Source organism: Dermochelys coriacea, chromosome 1, assembly GCF_009764565.3.
Source record: "Dermochelys coriacea isolate rDerCor1 chromosome 1, rDerCor1.pri.v4, whole genome shotgun sequence".
Classification (NCBI taxonomy): Eukaryota; Metazoa; Chordata; order Testudines; family Dermochelyidae; genus Dermochelys; species Dermochelys coriacea.
The window spans coordinates 118,065,710-118,090,321 of record NC_050068.2 but is presented as its reverse complement, the minus strand read 5'-3'; the positions used below and the strand labels follow the sequence as shown (position 1 = coordinate 118,090,321).

Below are 24,612 nucleotides of genomic sequence, written 5' to 3'. Positions count from 1 at the left end.
TAAAGTTATCTTCCATCCTGATTTTACAGAGGTGATTCGTTTATCTTTTTTAAAAATAAAATTCTTCTTTTAAGAACCTAATTGATTTTCAGTGTCCTAAGACCCAGCGGGGTTGATCTGTGTTCACTTTGTAACCAATTGGTTAGGATACTATTCTCAAGTCTCCCCAGGAAAGGGGGTGTAAGGGCTTGGGGGGATATTTTGGGGGAATAGGAACTCCAAGTGGTCCTTTCCCTGATTCTTTGTCTAAATCACTTGGTGGTGGCAGCATACCATCCAAGGACAAAGGATTTGTGCCTTGGGGAAGTTTTTAACCTAAGCTGGTAGAAATAAGCTTAGGGGGGCTTTCATGTGGGTCCCTACATCTGTACCCCAGAGTTCAGAGTCGAGAGGGAACCCTGACAGTATATAAAGGAAGAAGTTTGCTGTGTAAATTTAGATGTGTGGTATGCCCTGTAACCACCCCCAGTGCTTGAGCCTAATCAACTCATGCACAGTTTGATGGTATAGCAATAAAGAAACCTCAGTGATGAGTTCGGAGTTAAACTGAGTTGCTGGGAACTGAGTGGATAAGGTCTCAGAAGCCACCCCAACATACTCCTGAGTAGATAGGGTCTCAGAAGCTAACCCAACACTCCTCACATTCACCCGCCCACCACTCGCTCCAGTTAACAGAAATCACATGTGGTTCCAAACAAGGATTGTTCATGTGAGGGACTGCCTCCTACTTGTTAGGGGAGCATGTTGGGGAGCATGTTGAGTACCAGGCGATGGCTGCCAAGTATTTGTCCTTGTTTGCTGCCCCTTTTGACATGGAGTGTAGAGCAGCAAAGGGTCCAAGGTCTGTCCCATCATTTGCACCATCACAATCTGTAGTATTAATTAAATGAATCCTTACCCATCTTCCTTCACTTGCTCAAAAATTTTGAGGAGATCTTCAAATTCCATTTACTTGTTCTTTCATCTGCTGGTTTTCTATTCTCTTAGTTTGTTTCCCACTTCCAATGATCCTTACTTAACTTTTGCCGTTTTTGTTTTTCCTTTACGGTAACTGGAGATTGTTTTTCCCTCTCTAAAATGTACACACACAAAGACCATTCCAAATGTATGTTTTATATTTAAATTATTATATGAACCATAGAGAAAAATATATTACTAATGCCCTTTAAAGACTGAAATTCAAATGATCAGATTCCACATGCAGCATTATGAGCATTAATAAAGGCAAGGAAGACTGAACTTGGTAAGTTTTTTCGGGGGATGGTATGATAAGTTTGCCTACACTGGCATACGACCCATCTGCGACTGCTGTGAGCAAATGTCTCAGCAAATGTCTGAGTTACTACAGAGAATTCTTTCCCAGGTGTGTGTCTGATGGTTCTTGACCACATGCTCAGGGTCTAATTAATCACCATATTTGGGGTCAAGAAGAATTTTCCCTCAGGTCACACTGAAAGAGACCCTGGGTTTGGTTTTTTCCCCCCCCTTCCTTTGCAGAAATCACTTGCCGGTTTAAACTAGGTAGTAAATAGTGGATTCTCTGGAACTCAAAGTCTTTAAATCAAGATATGAGAACTTCAGTTACTCAGCCGGAGGTTATAGGACAATCACAGGAATGGGTGACTGAGGTTCTGTAGCCTGCACTGTGCAGGAGGTCAGACTGGATCATGATGGTCCCGTCTGGCCTTAAAGGCTATGAAGACTCTTATGGGCCAACTTCTAGTTGGAACAAATGGGATTGCTACTTTGGGTCATGCATCTCTCATGTCTGGAAAGCAATTTTCTGGAGTTCTTATATGTGGTATTAAGTCTAAGCAGGAAAGGTACTTTCCATAATTAAACCATTATAACAATTTATAATTATCTCAATACAAGTTCTAATTAGTTTTTTAATAGTTATTGTTTTCACAATGCAATTTAAAGTATCAGTCAATGAATACATGAAGAGAAATGTTTGCTCTACTTTTGGCAAATCTGCATTTTACTAGCCTCCCCAGTCTTACATATGTAATGTAATGTATGAATTAAATAACAAATGTAAAACACTTTTTTATTTGTGCACTAAAAGTTATCACTGTCTGCAGGATAATGTTAATTAATGTCTGCATTCTTATTTTGTGTATATCCACTTGTGTCTTGCAGATTGCCCTTCCCAACTCAATGGCGCATATTCCACAAGGCATTCTGTTCTACAGATTTTGAAAATATGTGGCCATGTTCTGGAGGGATTTGGGTATTTGTGCAAAAGGACTGGGATACCAAATCATGTGGTATGCAATCATAGGACGTCTCTTTTTTTCATGACCTTACAAGGCCTGCAGACTTTATGTGATACCTTATTGTGCAACACAGGGGAAAATACATCAGAAACAAAAAATGTCTTCTGCTCCACTCCTCATGTGATGCTTTATTCCCTCACACACTTTTAGTTTGTCACAGGATCATTTAACCATTGTTTGGCAATTTCCAAAGGGGGGGAAAATGCTGGGTTACATCCAAAGGAGGGGAGGAGCTTTTTCAAGTTTTGTATTTAATCTGATTATAAATACACCGCTTCACCCTTTTAACATTAGTCATGTCTGTGCTCGAAGGGAGAGTACAAAAGTGCCTGACTAAAGAGTGCAAAATTTTCCATAGTTTGGCAATTCAAACTAACATTTCAAATATATCATACTCAGCATCAGAGAGCGCAGCAAATCAGGAGCAAACCTAAAAATAAACAGCTTCTCCTAGGATCTAACACATTTCCTTATATCTCACTGGCTACTTTTCAGAAGGAGTATTAGACAAAAATAATACAAGTGGGAAATAAAGAGAATGACCTACTTTACAAAAAAGAGCTCTCTGTAAAGGTTTTGCTCTAATTGACAGTGTGGAGTTGCATAACCAAATAAGGAGTTACTGTTTATGCCTGTAATAGCTGAGAACTTTGCTTTAGGTAATGAAGTTCTATGGCCTGATACTGTTCCCACTGAAATCTATAGCAAAGCCCCTATTAACTTAAATGGGGGCAGGGCCCATAGTCCCCATTATGGATCATGCCCTGTTATCCTGAGGTCATGGACAGTCAATTAATCTCATATATTGGGAGATGGCCATCAAGATTTAGACAGGGAGGAGGCAAGGATACAATGTTTTATGCTGCTATGCCTTTCCATGGGATTGGAATATTTCTCCTAGTTGTGGATCAGAGGTTTGTGATGTTACTCTTCAGTTTAAGAATTGTGCCTTTGAAGAATGGGCTGTTAGTGAAAATATGGTATTTAACACTTATGCCATAAGTAGCTTGTTGGGTTTGAGTTGGCTAAACCTGAGGATCTTCACTTCCTATAAGGGGTGAGAAGGATGGTCTTGTAGTTGAGTCTTGGTGCTTCAGCTTCCTCAATTATAAAAGGGGAGGAGTGATATTTACATCTCTCCTTGGTGTTATGAGGTTTAAATCATTAATATTTATAAAGGGGATCATCAGATGAAAGGCTCAGATTATCATTGTTTGTAAAGTGTGCATAGAGCAGAGGGTTGTAGGGTACAGCGATCCTACCCTCTCTAACCTGGGCACTATAGCAGGAGAGAGGCATAGATAGAGAGTTTAAACCCACACTCTGCGTTTTCTGGCCAGGTTAAACTGCGATCGTTCCTTAGGATCAGGAACACCGCAGAATTAGGAAAGATCAACTGCCGCTTATGCTCTGTCGTTCACTGTGCTGTGCATATGTAGACATATAGCCAAGCTGATATTTGCCCTCGGCATTGCGAAGAAACCCTCCCTGTTTTTTCTTCTTCTGTGCTTTCTCTCGCTACAGCGTCTCCTTTTCTTGGATCCTCGCCTGTCTCCTCCCACAGAAAGGGGGTGGGAAGGAGAGAGAAAAAAGGTCACGTATGTTTGGAAAAATATGTAGGTCAGTGGAACATTCCCTGCACTTGTGCAAAGGGGAGGCAGGGGAGGGAGCGCTCCTCTCCTTCTCTCTGCAGCTTTCTCTTCCCCACCCGTTTCCTCCCAAAAGCAAAACCACCCGCTCTTCAAAAGGGGGGAGACGGGAAGCGATGGCCGGGTCCCTTTTCAGCCCAGACCAATTTTACAGCCCAGCTCCGTTTCCTTGCAAGAGAGTCCGATTAGCGAAGCAGCCGCCGCCGCCTCCCCGCTCCCGCTAATTCGGCAACCACGCGCTCGCACTCCCGCAGGAGCGGCACCCCGATGGTCGCCGGGCGCAGGCAGGGCTGCGCCCCGAGGCAGGATTTGCTGGGAGGATGCTCCCTCCTCGCCCCCGGGGCGCCAACTTTAAGGAGAAGTCCCGGGATTGCAGCCTCCCTGCCTCTCCCCTCGGTACGTTTAACTTAATGCCCCAGGACGGGCCCCAGCCAGCAGCCCCCCTGCCCCACTACTTCCTCCTCCTCGGCCCGCAGCAGCCCGGGGCGCCGGCTGGCTGGCGGTCCCGGTAGAGCCCGCGCTGCCGCGTGTCTCGGTGCGGCGCGGCGCGGCGGGGAAGCGGGAGCTCGGCATGCGGCGTCCCCTTGCACCATGAGATACAGCGGGGGCAGGGGCAGCAGCAGCAGCAGCAGCAGCAGCAGGAAGGCGGCGGCGGCCAGAGCCCGGGGCTTGTCGTGTGCGAGGACGAGTTGGCCGGCTCCCGAGCCTGGCCCCCTGCGCGAGTGGAGCAGCCGCCGCAGCGGCGCCGGGAGGCACCAGAAAAGCGGCGGCATCCAGGCCAGCAGCCGGTGTCAGAGCGGCCGCGGCTCCCGCGCTCAGGTCGCCACAGCGGACAGCAGCAGCAGCCGCCGCTGGGCTGAGCCGGCCCGCCTCCCCCAGCACCCCAGGTAAGGCGCAGCTCCACGCGGGGGGGGGGGGGCAGGGACAGCCAGTGAGCCAGGGGAGCTCGTGTGCGTGTGCGTGCGTGTGTGTGCTCTGACACACCCATGGCCGGGGCAGCCCCTCTCGCCCTCTTCGCATTTTCCGCGCCCTCAGGGGCAGGCGGACGCGCGGGCACAGGCGCGTGGGCGCCCGCACAGCTCCACTCCGCCGGGGCGGGGCAGGTTACCCCCGCCCCACCTAAAGGGAACGGGGACTGAGCCCTCCGGGCTCTGCCCCAAGCCAGGGTTTCGCACTGGGTGCGGCGGGGTTTGATAGCCTGTGGCCCCTCCGTCAGAGGCACAAGTGCAGCGCCTCAGGCACGGAGCTTCCCTCCCTGGCTAGCAGCGTGGAGGTGGGGCATTCTGGGTTACTCACCCCTGCCAGGACGCTGTATAGCAGCAAGTGGTTGGCATGGTAATGGGCATCACCTCTGGCAGGAGGAGGTGTCAGCGAGAACTGGGGTTGTCAGCTACTGTCCGTTCAGAAAACACACGCGCACACCCACGCGTTCGTTTTAATTTTTGAGTATTTGGCTTGACCAGGGGCAGTGAGTTGGGAAGGCACTGGTGGTCCCATCGCCTCGAAAATTATCATATGGCTGCAATTTGTCATCTTATTTTGTGGCTGCATTCATACAGGGTTGAACGGTGACCTGGGCATTGAGCCTGCAGTCCTTATTCAAGCAAAGCTCCCATTAAGGTCAGGGAGAGTTTTGCCTGAGGAAGGGTTCCTGGAGTGGGCCACCAGGTTGTCATTTGCCAAGAGCTTCTTGTAATTTAAACCGTATTGTCAGTTTTCTTCTAGTTTTCTTTAAGTTTGCAGATGAGAAAAAAAAATGTTGCTAAATAGACTTCTAACAACATGGAATTTGGTTCCTAAAGAGTTGTGTAATGTTCTTTCCCTGTCAGGGCACTGGAGTGATTCAGCAATTAGTGAGGATGCTAATCCAAAAACTTGATATTCCTTAACTGTGTACGGGATGATATCTTTCTTTCACCCCAGTGATTTAGAAATAATTAGCTGTTATAAATATTATAGCCAGCAGAGGAACTTTAATCTTTTTATGGTACTAATCTCCAGAAAGACTATAAAACCCCTTAGTGTGGGCATGCATAAAATGTGCTTTAAGTGTACAAATTCAACAAGTGTCCACTGTGGCTGAAGTGGAAAATTGTCTCCTTCACTCATGTATGAAATGCTAATTTGTATCCCATAGTGATGTTTGTTTAGTTAGATTAAATAATTAGTGATTGTAGTTTCATGATGTAATCAGCTCATCCATCCATCTGTGTCTGTTTCTGAAACCTATTGGCTGGCTAAGGAAGGGCCCAAACAACCAGAGTGCATTTAGGAGTAATAAGAACAAGGAGTACTTGTGGCACCTTAGAGACTAACAAATTTATTAGGGCATAAACTTTCATGGGCTAAAACCCACTTCATCGGATGCATGCAGTGGAAAATATAGTAGGGAGGTGTGTATATATATACAGAGAACATGAAAAAATGGGTGTTGCCATACCAACTCTAATGAGACTCATCAATTAAGGTGGGCTATTGTCAGCAGGAGAAAAAAAACTTGTAGTGATAATCAGGATGGCCCATTTCAAACCGTTGACAAGAAGGTGTGAGTAACAGTAGAGGAATAATTAACATTGGGAAATAGTTCTTAGTTTGTGTAATAACTCATCCACTCCCAGTCTTTATTCAGGCCTAATTTAATGGTGTCCAGTTTGTTACTCATGTGAGTACCCACGAGTAACCTGCATGTGTGAGGGTTTGGGGCCAATAATATATTTCATGAACTTAACACTAATACTGTTTGTCTGTTCTTGTATTTTAAGATGCAGAGCTATGATTTCGTCTTCTTTTCAGTAAAATTTTCAACAAGTTTTTCTGTAACTTAATTAAAAGCAGTGCAAGGAGTGACCTCTATAGTTAAGGTTGCCCAACACTTCCCATTATAAACCTCTGTTTTTAACTGCTTAACTTTATGAAAAGCAAAATGTTTTGGGCTGAAATTTTCCATGTTGTGCCTGCCTATGGCTGATTTTTTTTTTTAATTTTGAGCTAAAATAGTCCAGTTGCTTCTGAGAATGATATTAGGCAAAAATATATTATTTTGTCCATGTTAAAAAAAAACAAAAATCTTACAACCATTTCTTTGGGAAGCTCTAATGCCTCCATGACTTTCAGCAGGAAATTGAAATTTGGCAGGGATGCCACCCTGGTGGCAGGGATGTACCTTTTGTTGCTTCTGTGAAAATGTATGCAAATTTGGCCAAGTTATAAGCTTTTAAAAAACCTCAGTTTGCACATGCTCGGTGAAGACTTGTTAGAGTTCAGCTGCTAAATTTTCTGAAGACTCTGCGCTGAGCATGCTCCATCTTCTCACAGCTCCACCCTCTGCATGTGCCATCTCCACAGAACAACTGAGCATCCTCCAACCTAAGGCTGCAGGGGCTGACAAGGTGTCTTCCCTGTGGTTGCTCCTCCTCATTTCCAGAGGTTGCAATGGTGCTGAGTACCAGAACTGAGAGGAGGAAGGCTGTCTCTTATGTGCTGTTAGTGCTCCCCTGCTGGCGCCAGGCACTGTGGAAGAGATGGAGGAAACAGCTATGCTCAAATGCAGAGGAGTGATAAGTAGTGGGGAGAGGAGAAAGGGATGCAGGGAGGGAGGATTTGGGCATGCAGGGGTCAGGAGCAGAAGTGTGGGACAGGACAGGAGTTGAGGGGGTCAGAAGATGGGAGGGAGAATGGGAACAAGAGGTGGAGAAGGGCAAGAACTGGGAATGGGGAAAGGCAGAAATGAAAATGGGCTGGGAGTAGCAGAACAGAGGCAAGGTTGGGAGTCGGGGGAGGGGAAGGAACCTGCGTGGATAGAAGCTGGGGAGGACAGGTACAGAAGGATCTGTAATGATTAGAGCACATTTCCCTCCAGAACCTGGAATTGAACCCATTATTCTGGAGTCGTAATATTCATGGAGTCTTTGATAGCCATCTGTTGTGAAAGCTACTGGCAAAGTGTGTGTCTTCATACTCTTCTACTGGCAGGGCTGCATAGAAGATGATAACCTTCTATTGCTACCAGTTACTCTGTTAACTCAAGTGGTAGAGAACTTTGCTGTGGATCTAAAGGTCCCAACCCTGCTGATGACCCATGTGGGGCTCACTATGCTTCATGATGGAATTTTTCTTTTTTTCAATTCCTTAAGTTTTTAAAAATCTTAGGAAATTACATAAAAGTACATTAAAAGAACATTAAACTTGCAAAATCCTATGGCAAAATAGTATGTGGTGATGTAATTAAAGGATATATCACAAGGGGGCTAAATTAAGGTTACGTGGGCAGCCTTAATTGTGGTATTTCCTAACTTTTGAGCGCTTGACTTGGCAATCTTAATATTCTTTTCATGTAGGGTTTTTATATGATGAGTGTAAAGATTTGAAGAGGCTACTGTCAGTTAAATAAATATTTGTTTAAACATATAATTTTCAACCTACATACCAATTACCCATATTATTACTATAATTATTAAAAGTGAAAGAATTTTTAAAATCCAATATATTTGTCACTATGTATTTTCTATGTTTACTTTCTGTATTTCTCTCATCTCATCCTGGACAATGTAGAATTTTAATGAATTTGGCTTTACTTTTGTTTATAGTTAGTTTCACTTTCAGGTTCCTAGTGCTACAATGTTTGAGTTTCAGATTCTGCAGAGGAATATTTATTTGTATAAACATAGCAGTTTCTGTATTTCAATTTTGTTTTCCTATTGGCCCTAGGTTTTATAAAAAATTGTTTATTATAAAATTAGGGTTAGATCCTTCATATACTTATTTTTGTGAATAAGTTCTCTCACACAAGTAGTTCTGGGGAAGTCAATTCAAGCTGACAGTAATCTTTTAACAGATTTGTTATGAGACACCTTAATTAAGTTTTAAAAAATAAATGGTTTATTGTCTGATTTAAACAAAATACAGAGGTATTAGTCTTGCTGGTATCATGTTATTATCTCGTATGTCACAATATTTATTCATAGTATAAGGCTCTGGTCCTGCTCTGTGATTCACTGTGGACTGCTGGGCCTGCCTGGAGCCCAGTTGACTTCATTGGGGGAAAGGAAAGGAAGGAAGGGGACAGAGAGTGACTGCTTGGTTTCTATACACTAGGAATTAATCAAAGATGTCTTAAAAAGTCATACCAAATCTTTTCAAATTTGTGTGAGGTCCCTCTTTGAAATGTAACCTGCTTTTTAGCTGCCAGGTCAGCCAAATCGCTGTGCCAAGCTTCTATCCCCAGAAGCAGTCTGCTCTTCCATCTGAGCAATATGAATCATTGGGCTACAAGCACGGTTCTAGAGAACCAAGCTTTCCTTGAGTTGGAGAGTTTCTGAGATGAAGGGATATATCCCAAATGTAGTTCTGGGAAATAATTTTTGAGAAGTTGTTATTATATAAGTCCCAAAACATGTGAGCCAATGTGGTTCCAGTGATGCACATCTCCTGCAGCAATCTGTTTAGGCAAGGCCCATGCACTGTAGCCTATGTGGCGACCAAGTATATTTTTAAATACTAGACTATTTTTATCATAATGAACAAAATTTACTTTTTTTATCTAAAGACTTTATATTGTTGTCAGCTTCTTGATGGCGAAATAGTAATTTTTTTAAAATTAAAGTCATTCTGGTGGTATTTGTTAGTTTTTAGATGAATTCATTCTGATTTTTTAAATAAACAGTCTCTCACTATTTTTAATCAGTCGCTACCACTACTCTGTTTTCTGGCACAGACACCAAAGTTGGCAGTTTTTCAATCTAGCAAATGCACGCACGCACACACACACACTCACACGATATTATATTGGGTGGATTGATTGAAATCAAAAAGATTTAAATCACCAATTTTAATCATGATTTAAATCAACAAACCTTGATTTAAGTGATCAATTTTAATCATGTATTGTATTTGTGCTTTTTATTTTCCTAAAGAAAGGTTGATTCTCACTGGTTAATTAAAACATGTTGCATTGTAACTAACTATATCCTTTATTCTAAATTTGGTGCTTCTTTTTGCTAACCAGGAGGATATACTATATCTATAAACATTTAATGAAGCAATTATATAGCTTAACTAACATTTATTCAGATTCTTAACTTTTAGATTTTTAGTATGTTAGAAAATAGTGAAATATGCATTTCTTATTTACCAGAATATGAATAATTTTTTACTTGTGATTTGTGTCAAGTCTATGTGAATGGAAATTCAAATTCAATCAAAAATGCACAAAAACACAAAATTAATTTTTTTAAAATCAAACTTAAATGTACTGGATACATAAGAAAAAAAGTTTATTAAAACATATTCTACATTCAAAACTCATTTATTTCACAAAGGAAGTATCTGTAGTTAATGAATTGACCTGATTTGCTTCTGGTCACCATCTCCTTCAAGATTTTAAAAGCTGTAGATCTCATCCCATCACACCTAGTTTTTCTTCATACAGTGGAAGAGGAAAACAAGCTCTCCTGCTTTTTTCAACTCCCACTTGGTTTCTTAACTTTAAATGAACTAGTCATTAAACTGAACTAGCTGAATAAACTGAAATGAAAAAAATATTCTCCCTATTCCTGCAGAAAAGGCTACCACTGTCAAAAGCTAGTTTAGAATGCCAACCAGTTCTGGTTATAGGGGCTTAGTCAGTGACTTAAACCAGTTCAGTGGTTTGATTCTGCAGTATTTAAAACTTGACAGAGGTACTGCTCCATATTTGTTGTTTTTAATTTACATTATTTTAATAGTTTAGACCTTAACATAAATTGTCAATTTCAAATTTAAGTTTAAATAGATTTATTTAAAAAACCCTATATTTAATTTAAATAAAAATATCTGATTGAAAAAAACACAATATTTTAAAATAATTGATTTTTATCCATCCTGATATTATAAAATAAAACAGCAGACTCTCATACTTTTTCATGTTAGAGTGTTGTTGTATAAACAGTTGGGGGAAAACAAAATACAATCCACCCTCACTATAACGAACCTGTCAGGATCCAGGCCTTTTGTTCGTTATAGCCAGGAGTTCATTATAGCAAAAGGACAATCAGAATGAACCATAAACTGCGGGAGTAAGTTAATGAAGTCACGTTGGATAGAGGCGTTAGCTTAATTAACTAATTAATAATAATTAAGGCTACAAGTTGGTCATGCAGGGAGATCTTTGGTGACCTCTGCGACTTCAACCCCTGGCGGAAGAGCTTCCAGCTATCAGCCCCCTGCAGAAGCAGGGCTCTGGGCTCCCAGCTGTCAGCCCAAGAGCCCCTTGGGCTCAACCCTGGATAAAAATTGTCCATAAATATGCAATATGCCCCCCCACTTTTTTTTTACAGTACAGTAATGAAAGGCATTATACCGAGGTGTACTGTATCTAAAAGCACTCCTGAGTTTTGTATTTCTTGTTCATACTGTTTTGTGTTATTTAATAAGCAACATTAACCACAATCCCCAATGGTGATAGCGAAACAGTGTATTGGACACTGATTCTATTGAACAAATAGACATCTCTTTTTCAGAGAGCTGTCAAATTGTTCAGTCTATTGAGCAGACCAACAGTACAGGTTCTTAGCTGCTCTGTAATCAAGTTAAAAATAAAATATACAAAATAAAGTTGGAGTTAGAAAATACTTTTTAGACAAATTTAGCTTCTAATTTGGCAGTCGCTCTTACAGGTCTGTCACTGTTGTGACAGGGTCAGGCCAGATGGCTACAAGAGAGTGATCAAAGGTAGATACATTAGTTCCAGGTTAAGCAGGTCCCTTTTCCCTGGGTAAGATAATAGGGACTATTCCAGAACACTCAGGAATTTTCTAGAACTAATTAAGACAGGCAGGCTAATTAGGACACCTGTAGCCAATTGGGAAGCTGCTAGAATTAATTAAGGCTAATCAGAACACCTGATTTAAAAAGGCTGTCACTCCAGTTAGTGAGCTGTGTGCGTAAGGAGCTGAGAGTGAGAGGACATGCTGCTGGAGGACTGAGGAGTACAAGCGTTAACAGACATCAGGAGGAAGGTCCTGTGGTGAGGACAAAGAAGGTGTTGGGAGGAGGCCATGGGGAAGTAGCCCAGGGAATTGTAGCTGTCGTGCAGCTGTTCCAGAAGGCACTCTAGACAGCTGCAGTCCACAGAGCCCTGGGCTGGAACCAGGGGTAGAGGGCAAGCCCTGGTTCTGCCCAAACCTCCCACCTCCTGACCCAACACAGGAGCTTCCACCAGGGGTGAAGGTCTCTGAGCTGGTCCCCGACCCACATGGTGGATCAGCAGAAACTGCGGAGATTGTTCTTACTCTTTTTTCCCCCATGCTGGCCAGTGATGAGGTTATCTGAGTGAACGGCAGATTGAGCCATGAAAGTGGCCAAACTGAGGGCTGCTGTGAATCTCTGAGGTGAGCAAAATCCGCCAATAAGCACAGGACCCACCAAGGTAGAGGAGGAACTTTGTCACACTATGATTTATTCTATTTTAAGAAAGCATGTACTTCATTATTTAAACTTCATATTTTTATGTTCCTTTCTTTAAAAAAACTGGACCTCCCTGGATAAGTGGAATCACTGGGAGGAAAATTGAAATTTACAGGTCACGTGAAAATAAATTTTTGCAGAAAAAGTTTTTGACACAATCGTATTGGGTTTGATTTAATTTTGATATTTTGCAGTTGATGAACTGTCCACCGTATTTTCTCTTAATTCACACTTTGAGACTCCATGCAACTTTTTACATTGAGGTTACATTTACATTTTCAGAATGAAGCTCTCACTTTGGCTGTCTTAATCAACAAGTGTTGTAGAGCCTCTGAATCAAACTCGACGAAACTTAACATTGCTGGGTTATCTGACTTTAGTCAAATACAACAAATAGCTTGACCGTTCAAGGCTTGCTTGCACAGTCGTTTCATTGACTGAAGTGGGAATACTCTCATGAGTCTGACTTGTGATATTTAACATTATCTCTTGTATTGTACAGAAGAATTGGAATTCATTTTCCAGTTGCAGGAGTTGACAGATATTGCATCTCATTATTCATAAACTTTTGTTTTTGCAAAGCTATCAGTTGGGGGGCAGGATACTGTTTTTGTTCTAACTAGATTAATCTTCTTCACTGGACCTTGTGGAAAAAGTCTGCAGATTCTACTTCTGGCATTTTGTCTATTTCTGGTTTTCTCATCCAAAACAGAAAAAGGGTTTAAATTAGAGTCTTTACATTAGATAAATCCATATGGCATTTGTACTTCTAGTGAAAGTTTCTTCAATTTATGGAAACAGAAAAAGTTTTATTATTTCTGTATGGCGCAAGGGCATTATTTACCCTTTCAGTAACTCCATCCTGTTCATCAGACCAACATCTATATTGCTTCCTCTTCAGTTACAAAGAATTTTTTGTTCTATTTCTCATATTTTAGTGATCTTGTGCTACATTTTCAGGTACACTAATAAGCCTTTTTAAAAAAAAGCCATTTTCTTATTTACATATTGTATTTCCTCAGTGTTTCTGCAATGTAATATGTCCAACTAGATATCCCAATCAAACAACAGTTCTTTTCTAATTGAAACATGCTGGTTGTATTTCCAACAATTTCAGGAAGAGTAATGCAGAGCACAAAGATTAGTCATACAAGTTATTGTTTTAACAATTATGTTGTTTTTACAATAAAGACTAGAAAGTCTCCATTACACCGTATATTGCCACTGAATTTTTTGATTTCCATTGAAGTCAGTGGAAATTTTGCCTGAATACTCAGAACCTCAATCTGATTGGTCTGACTGATAATAATCAGTTTAATCTTACCTGTTTCTCTCAAGCACAAGGGTCAGGTTCTCAGCTGCTGTAAATTGGCATAGCTTAGTTGATTTTAACAACTACAATTACTGAAATGAAAAAACTGCTGAGAATGAGGCCCCTAATATCCACATTTTCCCTTAAAAATATACAGTACAACTTTTTCAACAACCAAGTACCTTGCAGGTATTCAAATTTTCCAGTATTCAACCCTTAGGAAGCAGAATTTCATTTGAGGCCTGATCCTGCAGTCCTTATCAAGGCAAAGCTTCCATTGATGTCAAAGGTTTCAGAGTAGCAGCCGTGTTAGTCTGTATTCGCAAAAAGAAAAGGAGTACTTGTGGCACCTTAGAGACTAACAAATTTATTAGAGCATAAGCTTTCGTGAGCTACAGCTCACTTCATCGGATGCATTTGGTGGAAAATACATCCGATGAAGTGAGCTGTAGCTCACGAAAGCTTATGCTCTAATAATTTGTTAGTCTCTAAGGTGCCACATTGATGTCAAAGGGAGTTCTGTGTGACAAAGGGGTACAGGTTTGGGCTTTTGAACATTTCTGGCCCCAGCTTCTTAGGTAGGAGTTATCTGAGTTAAAAACAATGAACAACAATATGGAGTGCTTACTATATATAGGTTTCAGAGTAGCAGCCGTGTTAGTCTGTATCCGCAAAAAGAACAAGAGTACTTGTGGCACCTTAGAGACTAACAAATTTATTTAAGCATAAGCTTTTGTGGGCTACAGCCCACTTCATCGGAAGCATAGAATGGAACATATAGTAAGAAGATAGATAGATATATATACAGAGAACATGAAAAGGTGGCAGTAGCCATACCAACTGTAAGAGGCTAATTAATTAAGATGAGCTATTATCAGCAGGAGAAAAAAAAAAACTTATAGTGATAATCAAGATGGCCCATTTAGACAGTTGACAAGCTGTGAGGATACTTAACATGGGGAAATAGATTCAATATGTGTAATGACCCAGCCACTCCCAGTGTCTATTCAAACCCAAGTTAATGGTATCTAGTTTGCATATTAATTCAAACTCAGCAGTTCCTCGTTGGAGTCTGTTTTTGAAGCTTTTCTGTTGCAAAATTGCCACCTTTAAGTCTCTTACTGAGTCACCAGAGAGGTTGAATTGTTCTCCTACCAGTTTTTGAATGTTATGATTCCTGATGTCAGATTTGTGTCCATTTATTCTTTTGCGTAGAGACTGTCTGGTTTGGCCAATGTACATGGCAGAGGGGCATTTCTGGCACATGATGGCATATATCACATTGAATTAATATGCAAACTCGATACCATTAACTTGGGTTTGAATAGACAGGAGTGGGAGTGGCTGGGTCATTACACATATTGAATCTATTTCCCCATGTTAAGTATCCTCACAGCTTGTCAACTGTCTAAATGGGCCATCTTGATTATCACTATAAGTTTTTTTTTTTTCTCCTGCTGATAATAGCTCATCTTAATTAATTAGCCTCTTACAGTTGGTATGGCTACTTTCACCTTTTCATGTTCTCTGTGTGTGTGTGTGTGTGTGTGTGTGTGTGTGTGTATATATATATATATATATATATAATCTTCTTACTATATGTTCCATTCTATGCATCCGATTAAGTGGGCTGAAGCCCACGAAAGCTTATGCTCAAATAAATTTGTTAGTCTCTAAGGTGCCACAAGTACTTCAGTTCTTTTTACTATATACAGTGATTTTCATATGAAGACCTCAGCGTAAAGTAAGAATTCAACCTGTTCAAAGCAAGATTATACAGGTTTTCTTTTGAATTTTAGAAAATTACTCAAATAATATCCACACCCATAGTAACAGCTGCATTTCTTTATTCAGTGAAATTGCACAAAAGATAAATTTGGCTGAAAGACTGATTCACTAATACTATACCACAACATTATAGTAGTTTGTGTATTGAAAAAAACAGTTAACACTGTACAACATTTTTTTCTTCACCCTATTAATTCCAGCTAAAATGACAGTCTCACAAAGGCAATGATGAGGGGCCTATCCAACAAAAATGTCTAGGGTTCTTGAGTCACAGAGACCATAGATCATTTTACCTGGCTCCTCAACGACCAATGTATGTAGAGAAAAGATCAGCCTGTTGTGGTGGATCTAAAAACACTCCTGCATGCTGTGGATTTGTGGAGCTGCTTGGAGGGAGGAAGCTCATGTTAATAAACTCCTTCCCTCCTGTATTCTGTTATCTCCTATCTCTCTCAGTCCATGGCCCCTCCAAGTAAGCAACAGGGACTGATCCCAGGTGCCCTACAGGTTGTCTTAAAGGAAAGATGGGTGAGGAACCTCTAATTTCTCAGTAACTGGAGAAGAAGAGAGAGTGTGCCTCCTCTCTTTTTCAGTTCTCTCCTACCTTTGTCTATTCCTATTTTATTTTCTATTATTTGTAAAAAAAAAAAAAAGAAAAAATTGTTTCGCATGGGGAAGGTAGGAATAATCTCTGATCCAGTGGATCCTTTTTTCTACTTTCCAGGCTGACCAATTCAAAGCTGTTATCCTGAGAGAAATCTTTGTCTTTGGGGTGCACACTTCCTTAGGTTAGTCCCCCTAGATGAGAACATTGTGGGAATGTCCTGAGCATGCTCTGTGCATGCCCATCATCATGGCCCTAATTCAGGAACGTAACCCTATTCAGGAAAAAACTTAAGTACATACTTAAAGTTAAGTACATGTGCTTGAAGTTGATTACGTGCTTTCCTGAACAGGGATGGGCTTAAGTACATGGTTATGTGCTATCCTGAATCAAGGCCAGGAAGTATATTTCAATGAGGATGGGCAAATGGAAAAGGAGTGGTCCTAGGCAGCGAAGGTAAGCACTACATGGCTGCTAATAAGTGGGAAGTACCCTTTGAAAGTCAGTATAGTACAGAGGAGCCCAAGTGCTTCTCTGAGCCAGCAAATTGGAAGTTACCCTTTATCTGGATATGGTCCTGAGGATATTAGCTGTCCTGAACTTTTGGCTATTCATTTGCTTTATTATCCATCTTCTCCTTTAATATCTCCATATATAACAAGGATGATATGAGCGTATTATAATTAGAAGTCGTTTATTTTGTTTCTTCAGCTTTATAACTTTCAATATTTTCTTTTCTGCAAGCTGTAAAAGAAAATTGTGTTCCCAATTCCTCATACGTTATATCTGATGTGATTTGTGTGTTAATTTATCAATTTGTTGTTAAACAGCCTGATAAATGTTGATTCTATGTGCTAAGTCTTTGGAGAATTACTTGTATATACATTTGTTTTGGAGGATTTTTGTAAAATATATTATATATATGCAGTGTTGTAGCTGTATCGATCCCATGATATTAGAGAGACAAAGTGGGTGAGGTAATATCTTTGATTGGACAAACTTTTGTTGGTGAGAAAGAGGGAGGGAGATTGGGACTGGGAGTCGGTTGCGATGGGAAGTGTGGGCAGGGGAAAAATAGTATATCATGTAATTAAAGCCTGTATACATATGCACGGGGGGGTGAATTAAGGGTCTGGCATTTCCTAACTTTTGAGTGCTTGACTTTACATTAAAAGAACATTAGGTTGCAGTTTTTTGTGGGAAATTTCCTAGGTTTTTAAGAAAGTAAACTGAAGTCAGAAATTTTATCATGTGGCATCTATTGACACCCACATGGTTCATTAGCATCACTGGAAACTTTAGATCCCACGACACAGATCTAATGAAGTAACTGAGAGCAGTAATAGGTTTTTTTCATCTTCTGCATGGACCAGTACTAGATGGAGATGGGACACTTTGCCAGTGGGTTTCACAGGTATTTCCTGACGGTGGAGAACTCCTCGGTTCCACAGCAGGCTCGGGAGAGGAGTGTGCTGTAGTGGGCACAGACTCTTCTGCTCATTCCCCCCCCCATGTGACCCCTTCTGCACTGTCCCCTCCAGTCTGCCCCCATTCCTGTCCGATCTCTTCCACACCCCTGGCTCCTCACTCCAGTTCCATTCTCCTTAACTACCAGTCCCAATCTCGACTCCTCAGGCATCCCAGTCCTAGTCTCCTTCTCCAGCAAGTCCTAGTCTCACCCCTTCAGACTCCCCATCCCAGTTTCTCTCTCTCCAGCTCCGAATCTGTTTGCCCAGCCATTCCCAGATCCATCCCCACTCCTCAAGGCTCCTTGTCCCAGTCTCCTTGCCCAGCCACTCCCAGTTCCCCCATTCCTAGCTCCTCATCTGATCTCTCTCACTCCCCCACAGCTTCCAGTTGTCCTCCTGCCATATTCCCCATCCCCACTGGCTCCTAGTCCCAATCTCCCTCCCCAGGCTCCTTTTTTAATGTCAATGCCCCCTCCCCCACCACCAGCTCCTTGTCTTAGTCTCTTTGTCCAATCACAGTTCTCCTGCCATACCCCAGCTCCTTGTAAGATCAGTCTTCTCTCATCTCCTTCCCCTCGGCCCCCTGGTGCTCCGCCTCAGTTTGCTTGTTCAGCCAGTGCCAACCCCTCCACCCCAACTCCAAATCCCAATCTTTCCTCCACCCCAACTCCCAGTCTCAGTTTCTCTCATCTCCCCCTACAAGTTTCCAGTCCCAGTTTTTGCGACTCCCAGCTATTGGACCTGCAGAGGTCTATTTGAATCATGAAACTTCATCCTCCATTCTGACTGGGCCCAGCAGGGAAATCATAAGAGCACAGATGAGACAGTCTCCCCGTTCTCAGTTCATGTGCTCGGACCTGGCATGGCCTGCATCAGCCCAGATTTGCAATTGCAGGGGAAGTCCTGCTGAGCCCTGGAATGGAGCATGCTCAGTGCAAAAGGAATCTTCAGGATGATAGCTGCCAAAATCTAAGAAGTCTCTACAGATCATTTCAAAGGCTGAATTTAGTCAGATTTTCATGGGGACAGCAAAAGGCACATTCCTGACACAAAAGTCACCGTTCTATCAAATTTCAAATCCCTGCTCCAAAGCATGGGAGCCCAACAGCTTTTTAAAAAAATGTATTCTACCCTAGCCGCATTTTCAGAAATGTCTGAACCATTTTCACTAGAATTAAAGACCAAAAATCAGCCTGAAGAACACATCTGGCATGTAAAATTTACGCCCAAATGGTTAAAAATTGGTAAAGTTATAAGTAACTGAAAACAGGGGCTTATAATAGGAAGTGTTGGCAACCTTAATAGTCGGCAGCACTATTAGTCCTGCACATAATTACTTTAGAATAATCCACAGTTCCCTAGTTATTGTTTTGTTTTGAGGTCTCTAAGACAACTGTGATACTGTCATCCAAGAAGTGGCAGATCAAAAAGGAAAAGATTGACAGAATAAAAAAGATTTTGCCATCACTGAGTAAACTTGCAGAGTGGCTGGGCAAGGAAACTGGGGAGAAAACTCCAGAATGTTTACTAACTGGATAAAAGTACAGAAAAAATGTATAGCTTAAAATAAGCTCTCTTCTATAAGGTGTACAATATAAGCTTTGGAGGAACATTTTGTTGTCTGTAAACCCTACTGTTGATCTAAGCATGAGAATGAAACCAACAATTAAGCCTATTCAACATTGGAACTTGCTTATTTATTTTCTACTTATTCAGTCAAAAACTGACCATCTCACAGAACTATTTTTTAAGCTAGCTCCTCAGAGGCCTTACAATACCCCTTCTCCCCCCCCCCCACCCCCCGCATGATGCAAAACATTCATCTTTATTCACTAGAGGCAAACACATTTCAGGTATAAGGAAGAGGTGAAAAGATCATTTTGGTACCTACTGAACTGTGAAGGCTGCCTTTTTTCCCTGAATAAAAGGACTACAGAAGCAGTCAAAAGAGGGAGCAATTTTTGCTTTCTTTGTCTGCTGTTGATAAAATGGAGAGACAAGATGGGTGAGGTAATTAATATCTTTTATTAGATCAATTTCTAATCTCAGTGCCATCCTGCCCCACCCATGTCCTTGTCCCATTGTCTGTCCAGCCAGTCCTAGTTCTCCCTGTGCACTCTGGCTCCTCATCAGATCTGTCTCTGATCCTCCTCAGCTCCTTTCCACTACTTCACTGGTTCTCTGTCCCAGCCTTCCTATCTCCTCATCCAATTTCAGTCTCTACTGAGCATTGGTGAACTATGATTTTTTTCCAAAGTCTTTATAACTTGGATGTGGATGGATTTTGACCGGGACAACAAGGGCATATCTCTTACATAAAGACCTCCCACTGCCAAATTTCAGATTCCTTCTCCAAAAAATGGGAGCTTTGGATCTTTTCAAAGAAAATGGCACCAGAATTTTTTTAAATAGACCATGTATTTTTCAGTAGCCTTGCTAGGGAACCAATTAGGTTCAGCTGACTCCAACTACTTGGGACCTTTTTAAACCCTCCCCTGGGTGGTAGGAGGGGGAGAGTGAGGGAGTGAGAGGAGCAGGGAAGTTGCCAGTAGGCTGTTTGCAGCAAGACACCAGACCATCCCAGTAGGGAGGCTGCACTCGCTCTCCAGAAGGGAAGGAAGACAACCACAAGAGACTGACTGAGGAGAGGAGTAGCAGGACCCAGTGCCACCTATAAGGATTCGCCTTGCCCCAAACCTGAGTCTCCAAGGCTAAAAAGGACTGAGCCTACTGAGGTGAACAAGGTATTTTGCCACAATATGCAAAGCTGCCTGTTGAAGTAAGACTATGTATTAATCTAGAAGATACACATAATAAACAAACAGGCACATGCGCAAGTTCTGACGTATATGCGCATCTGAACATACTGATAAATCTCACCCCCACCACATACACATTTCAAACTGTTAGTGGATAATGATGTAAAGATCTGACACACTAAAATGGGAAGAAAATGAAAGTCTGTATAAGAATAAGTTTCGGAACACAAGGAAATATTTGAAAGTTTTAATAAAACAAAAAACAGGAGAAAAGGATGAAGTTGAATGTATGTGCTGAAAATGGCGTGGCCCAATTATTAAATGTAAATATTTATAGGCTATTAGTTCTAAGTCTACAATAGTAAACTGTTTATTCAAATGAAAATTTTTTGGGGGGGATTAGAGATTTTTCTTAAACTCAGAGGTGGCATTGTGTTTTAAGTTCTGTTTTAGTTCTGTAGGAAACCACATTGAATTCCATTCATCATTCAAAGCATTAATCTACTGAATACTTTTTCCCCCTGCCCATCCGCCCACCAAAATAAACCCCAATATTTATCCAGAAAAATTATTAATAGTTTTTTCTACCAATTTTCACCTGTTTTTGTTGTAGTAATAAAGATATTTTCCAATGAAAAATAAAATTAAAAACTGAAAACGAAGGGCCGTAGTTATAAGCAACTGAAAGCAGGGTCTTATAATGGGAAATGTCATGCAACCATAACTTTATAACTTAATTATAGGTGGTGCTAGCTGTTCTGCCCATAATCAGGTGTAATGGTCTAAACAGAATAGAGGGAGAAATTAACATTTTACCCTGCAATAAAAATGACCTCCTTTTTCTTCTATAAAGTGCTCAAGGCTAAAGGTTTTTGCCCTGATCACTCTGTGATGTTATAGTAGAGTGTATTGAGGGGTGAGTCTTCCTGTCTTCTCAAATTTCTGTTCTTTTAACTATAAAATTTAGGATGAGGAAAAATGTAAAAGTCACATTTATTCTTAAAATAGGCTATCAGTGTGTATATACAAAAAAAACACAAAGAACAGAAGTGGAATTATAAGCACATTGTGGGCTAAATCCAGGGTTACACCTGCAGAAGGTCTGGCACAGTTTAGGGGTCCAAAGGTGACTTTAAGCTGAGCTGGTCAGCAGGCACAGTATACAGTAGTCCAAAACTAAGTTATGCTGGTGGCTAACAACCCCCCAGGAAACATTTTGGTAGCAGGGTGCAGGGATGCCTTGGCCACGTCCCTGTTCTCCAGCCACATCACCTATGCTGGTGGCCAAGATGGGGGATGACATAAGACTCACTACAGTGGCTTTATGGCACCTAAGCCAAGGGGAATCCTTCAAGGAACTATGTCCATTGGGTTTAAATCTGCTTTGTGCTGGGCAAGCATGCAAAGCAGATTTAGGGTGAAATCCTGGCTTCTTTGACTTCAGTGTGATCAAGATATCTCCCTCAATGTCCTGGAGTATTTAGGAGTACCACTGGAGTGCTCACAATGACTAACTATAAATTAAGGTTGTGTAACAGTTTCTGTTCTATCTCTGTTTCAACTGCTCATAACTTCCTAAAATTTTCACCTATCAGGCAGACATTTTTCAGGCTTGGTGTCTGTCCCAAGATGATTTAAAAATTAAAAAAATAATAATAAAAATGGTTTCAATGTTTGAAATAAATACTTTCTCCATTATAAAACAATTCTGAGAATGTTGTTTCTGAACATCTGTACAGCTTTAAAAAAAATAGAGTAGAAAGATTAAATTTGGCTTGGAAACTGTAATCTGAGTAAATTCGTGTTGTAGCAATCAGACAAGGTACTAACAAGCTTCAACAGGACTTTATTTTCAAAGTGGAAACCTCTTTACCAAGCTGCTGCTGCACCCTCTGTAGCTTTTTTCCAGCCTCTCAACTCCTCCCCCCTCCTTCCTGTTTCCTGTCCTTTCAGACTCCCAGCAGCCAGTGCTCCCAATTCTAATAACTACAAGCAACATCTAAACACCACAATTTGATGAGTAAATAATTGAGAAACAAAATAAATATTGAATCCCTCTGTCATTTTTACAGTCACTTTTCAGAAAAGAACCACAGTTTAGGAGGCATTTGTTAAATTTAAATTAAATCTGTTTCAGTGTAGGAGTAAAATCAGATTGTCGAGATTTTTTTCTTAGTGATAGCTGAAGTCATGTGTTACTGACTATCATAAATAATACACTGTTTACTTTTTAAAGCCATGCATATTGTAGCTGATTGAATATTAGTTGTACATATTTCAAGTTATTTAAAATGGCTATAAATATATATTTAATATGAATGATTTTCAAAGATCATCCATATGTAACAAAATTTAAGATTGAACAGGCTTTCTAATTAGTTTCTGATCTTCTAATTCCATCTCTTTCAAACAGATCAACAGACATGAAAGAAACTTTTTATGTACACATTTATAAATTATACACTGACAAAATCTAGTGCAGAAGACATTTTATTCTTATGAATTTGTTCTTTGTAACAGGTAAAAACAAACTTTAGGAATCTTGCTATTACAAAATGTTTTCTCTCCTCTTGCATGTGCTGTCTGGCAGTATGTCCCTGAGTTAGCAAATTCAGGCTTACCTTTGAACTCATGCTCATGGCCCTTTTGTTGAAGAAGAAGGGACTTAAATATATGCTTAAAGTTAAGCACATGCTTAATTACTCTGCTGGATTGGAGGCTATGTCATATAATAATCGAATGGTGCCATAGTTCTTATTAATGTATATTTTCCCCCTCCGATCCAATAAACCTGCAAAATATCACCCTTTATGCCCTTTTTACCATATTTTTTAGGAAATTATTTTTCTAGCTACAGAGACATAATTTATGGATCAGACTTTATAGTATACTGCTAACAATGAGATATAATAGAAAAATCAGTATGTAAACTATGTTGTGCTTTAAAGCTTGAAGGACAGAGGCATGAGCTGTAGCTCACGAAAGCTTATGCTCTAATAAATTTGTTAGTCTCTAAGGTGCCACAAGTACTCCCTTTCTAGAGGCATAAGTGTCAACTACAGTGAGTTTGCAGATATTTGCATATGCAAGCATCAGGTAATGTAACTATTCCTGAATAATAAACTTGTCCTTTTTTCCAGCTAAAGAGCATAAAAACCTTTCAGGAGATAGTAGTGTTGACCAACGTTATAGGTGATTCATATAAGCTAAAATCAGTTGCAATTAGTCAGACACTGTGGTGAGAGTTGTGTAGGAACAGAACCCTACATCTTTCTTTGTCATTATGCAAGGCTCCCAAGCTCTAAAAAAGAATAATGATGTAAACAAGAAGGTAAAAACCTTCATTGAGTACATACTTCAGATCCTGTCAGACTGATGCATTAACTCCATGGTTTATGGACTTTAGTCAGCAAAAAAGTGAGCAAGCTCATAATTAAAAGTTTGATTTGTTTTTTTCATTATTAAAAATATGTTTAAAACCACATTAGAGACGTTGGACGTTCAAAACACAGGTAATTTGAAAATGAATTTAAATGATCTATCCATACATTCAGTTAAGAGAAATGTTCTTTCATATAGAGTGTGGAAACCAAAAGCTCTTCCATGAACTTTCAAGGGACCCAGTTAACATTTTCTGAAGTCCAGCCATTATAGCTACAGTAAATACACTGTTGTCATGGTAATGCACTGATCAAAGTCGGAAGGAAAAAAACTGAGTCGTTATGCTTCATAGTGTTAGATGAAAGGATGGCCTGACTAGAAATAAAATAGAATTGATAAGCATTTAGTTCAAGATAATTTTCCATCCTTCCAGAAAGGCATATTTAATTTGAATTTAAAATTAAACTATTTCAAAATAACTATGTGATTTCATATAGTTATTCAAAGTATAGTTAGTACTCAACATTATGCATGTCAACATTATCATGAAAAGGCAACTTTTTCATGCGGAAAGTATTGTATAGCTGAAATCTACTTCTCTCAGTTATTTTGAACAAGATTGACACTTGCCCGTATGCGGCTATGCAGAGGAGTAAGAGGCAGTACATTAAAGCACACTATGGAACTTTTAGTGTGTGGTAGCAGGGTCCGCATGGCAACTTAATGCGTGGCAGGCTAGTGCGCTGTACGTTCACACTCTGGTTTTTCATGCACTAAGTCTCTGTCCAGAGAAGCAGTTAGATACTAGTTAGGTGCTAGGGTAATTAAATATTACCTTAGATATATTCCACATCTTGCTTTTTTTCCCTGAACTACAGTCTGGATGTGGAAAAAAACCCCAAAATAACTATAAGAAAACAAAAGGTAAC

At 40.6% G+C, this 24,612-nt stretch overlaps 1 protein-coding gene across 1 annotated transcript in view; it reads left to right on the top strand.

Annotated features, from left to right (window-relative positions):
• The first annotated feature begins 3,915 nt into the window (after window positions 1-3,915).
• NPAS2 (neuronal PAS domain protein 2) overlaps window positions 3,916-24,612 on the top strand; it is a 180,022-nt gene continuing 159,325 nt past the window's right edge. Inside the window, 1 exon segment of the mRNA XM_038387626.2 lies at window positions 3,916-4,815. Within this exon segment, the coding sequence (XP_038243554.1) occupies window positions 4,520-4,815 (296 nt within the window). The 5' untranslated portion in view covers window positions 3,916-4,519.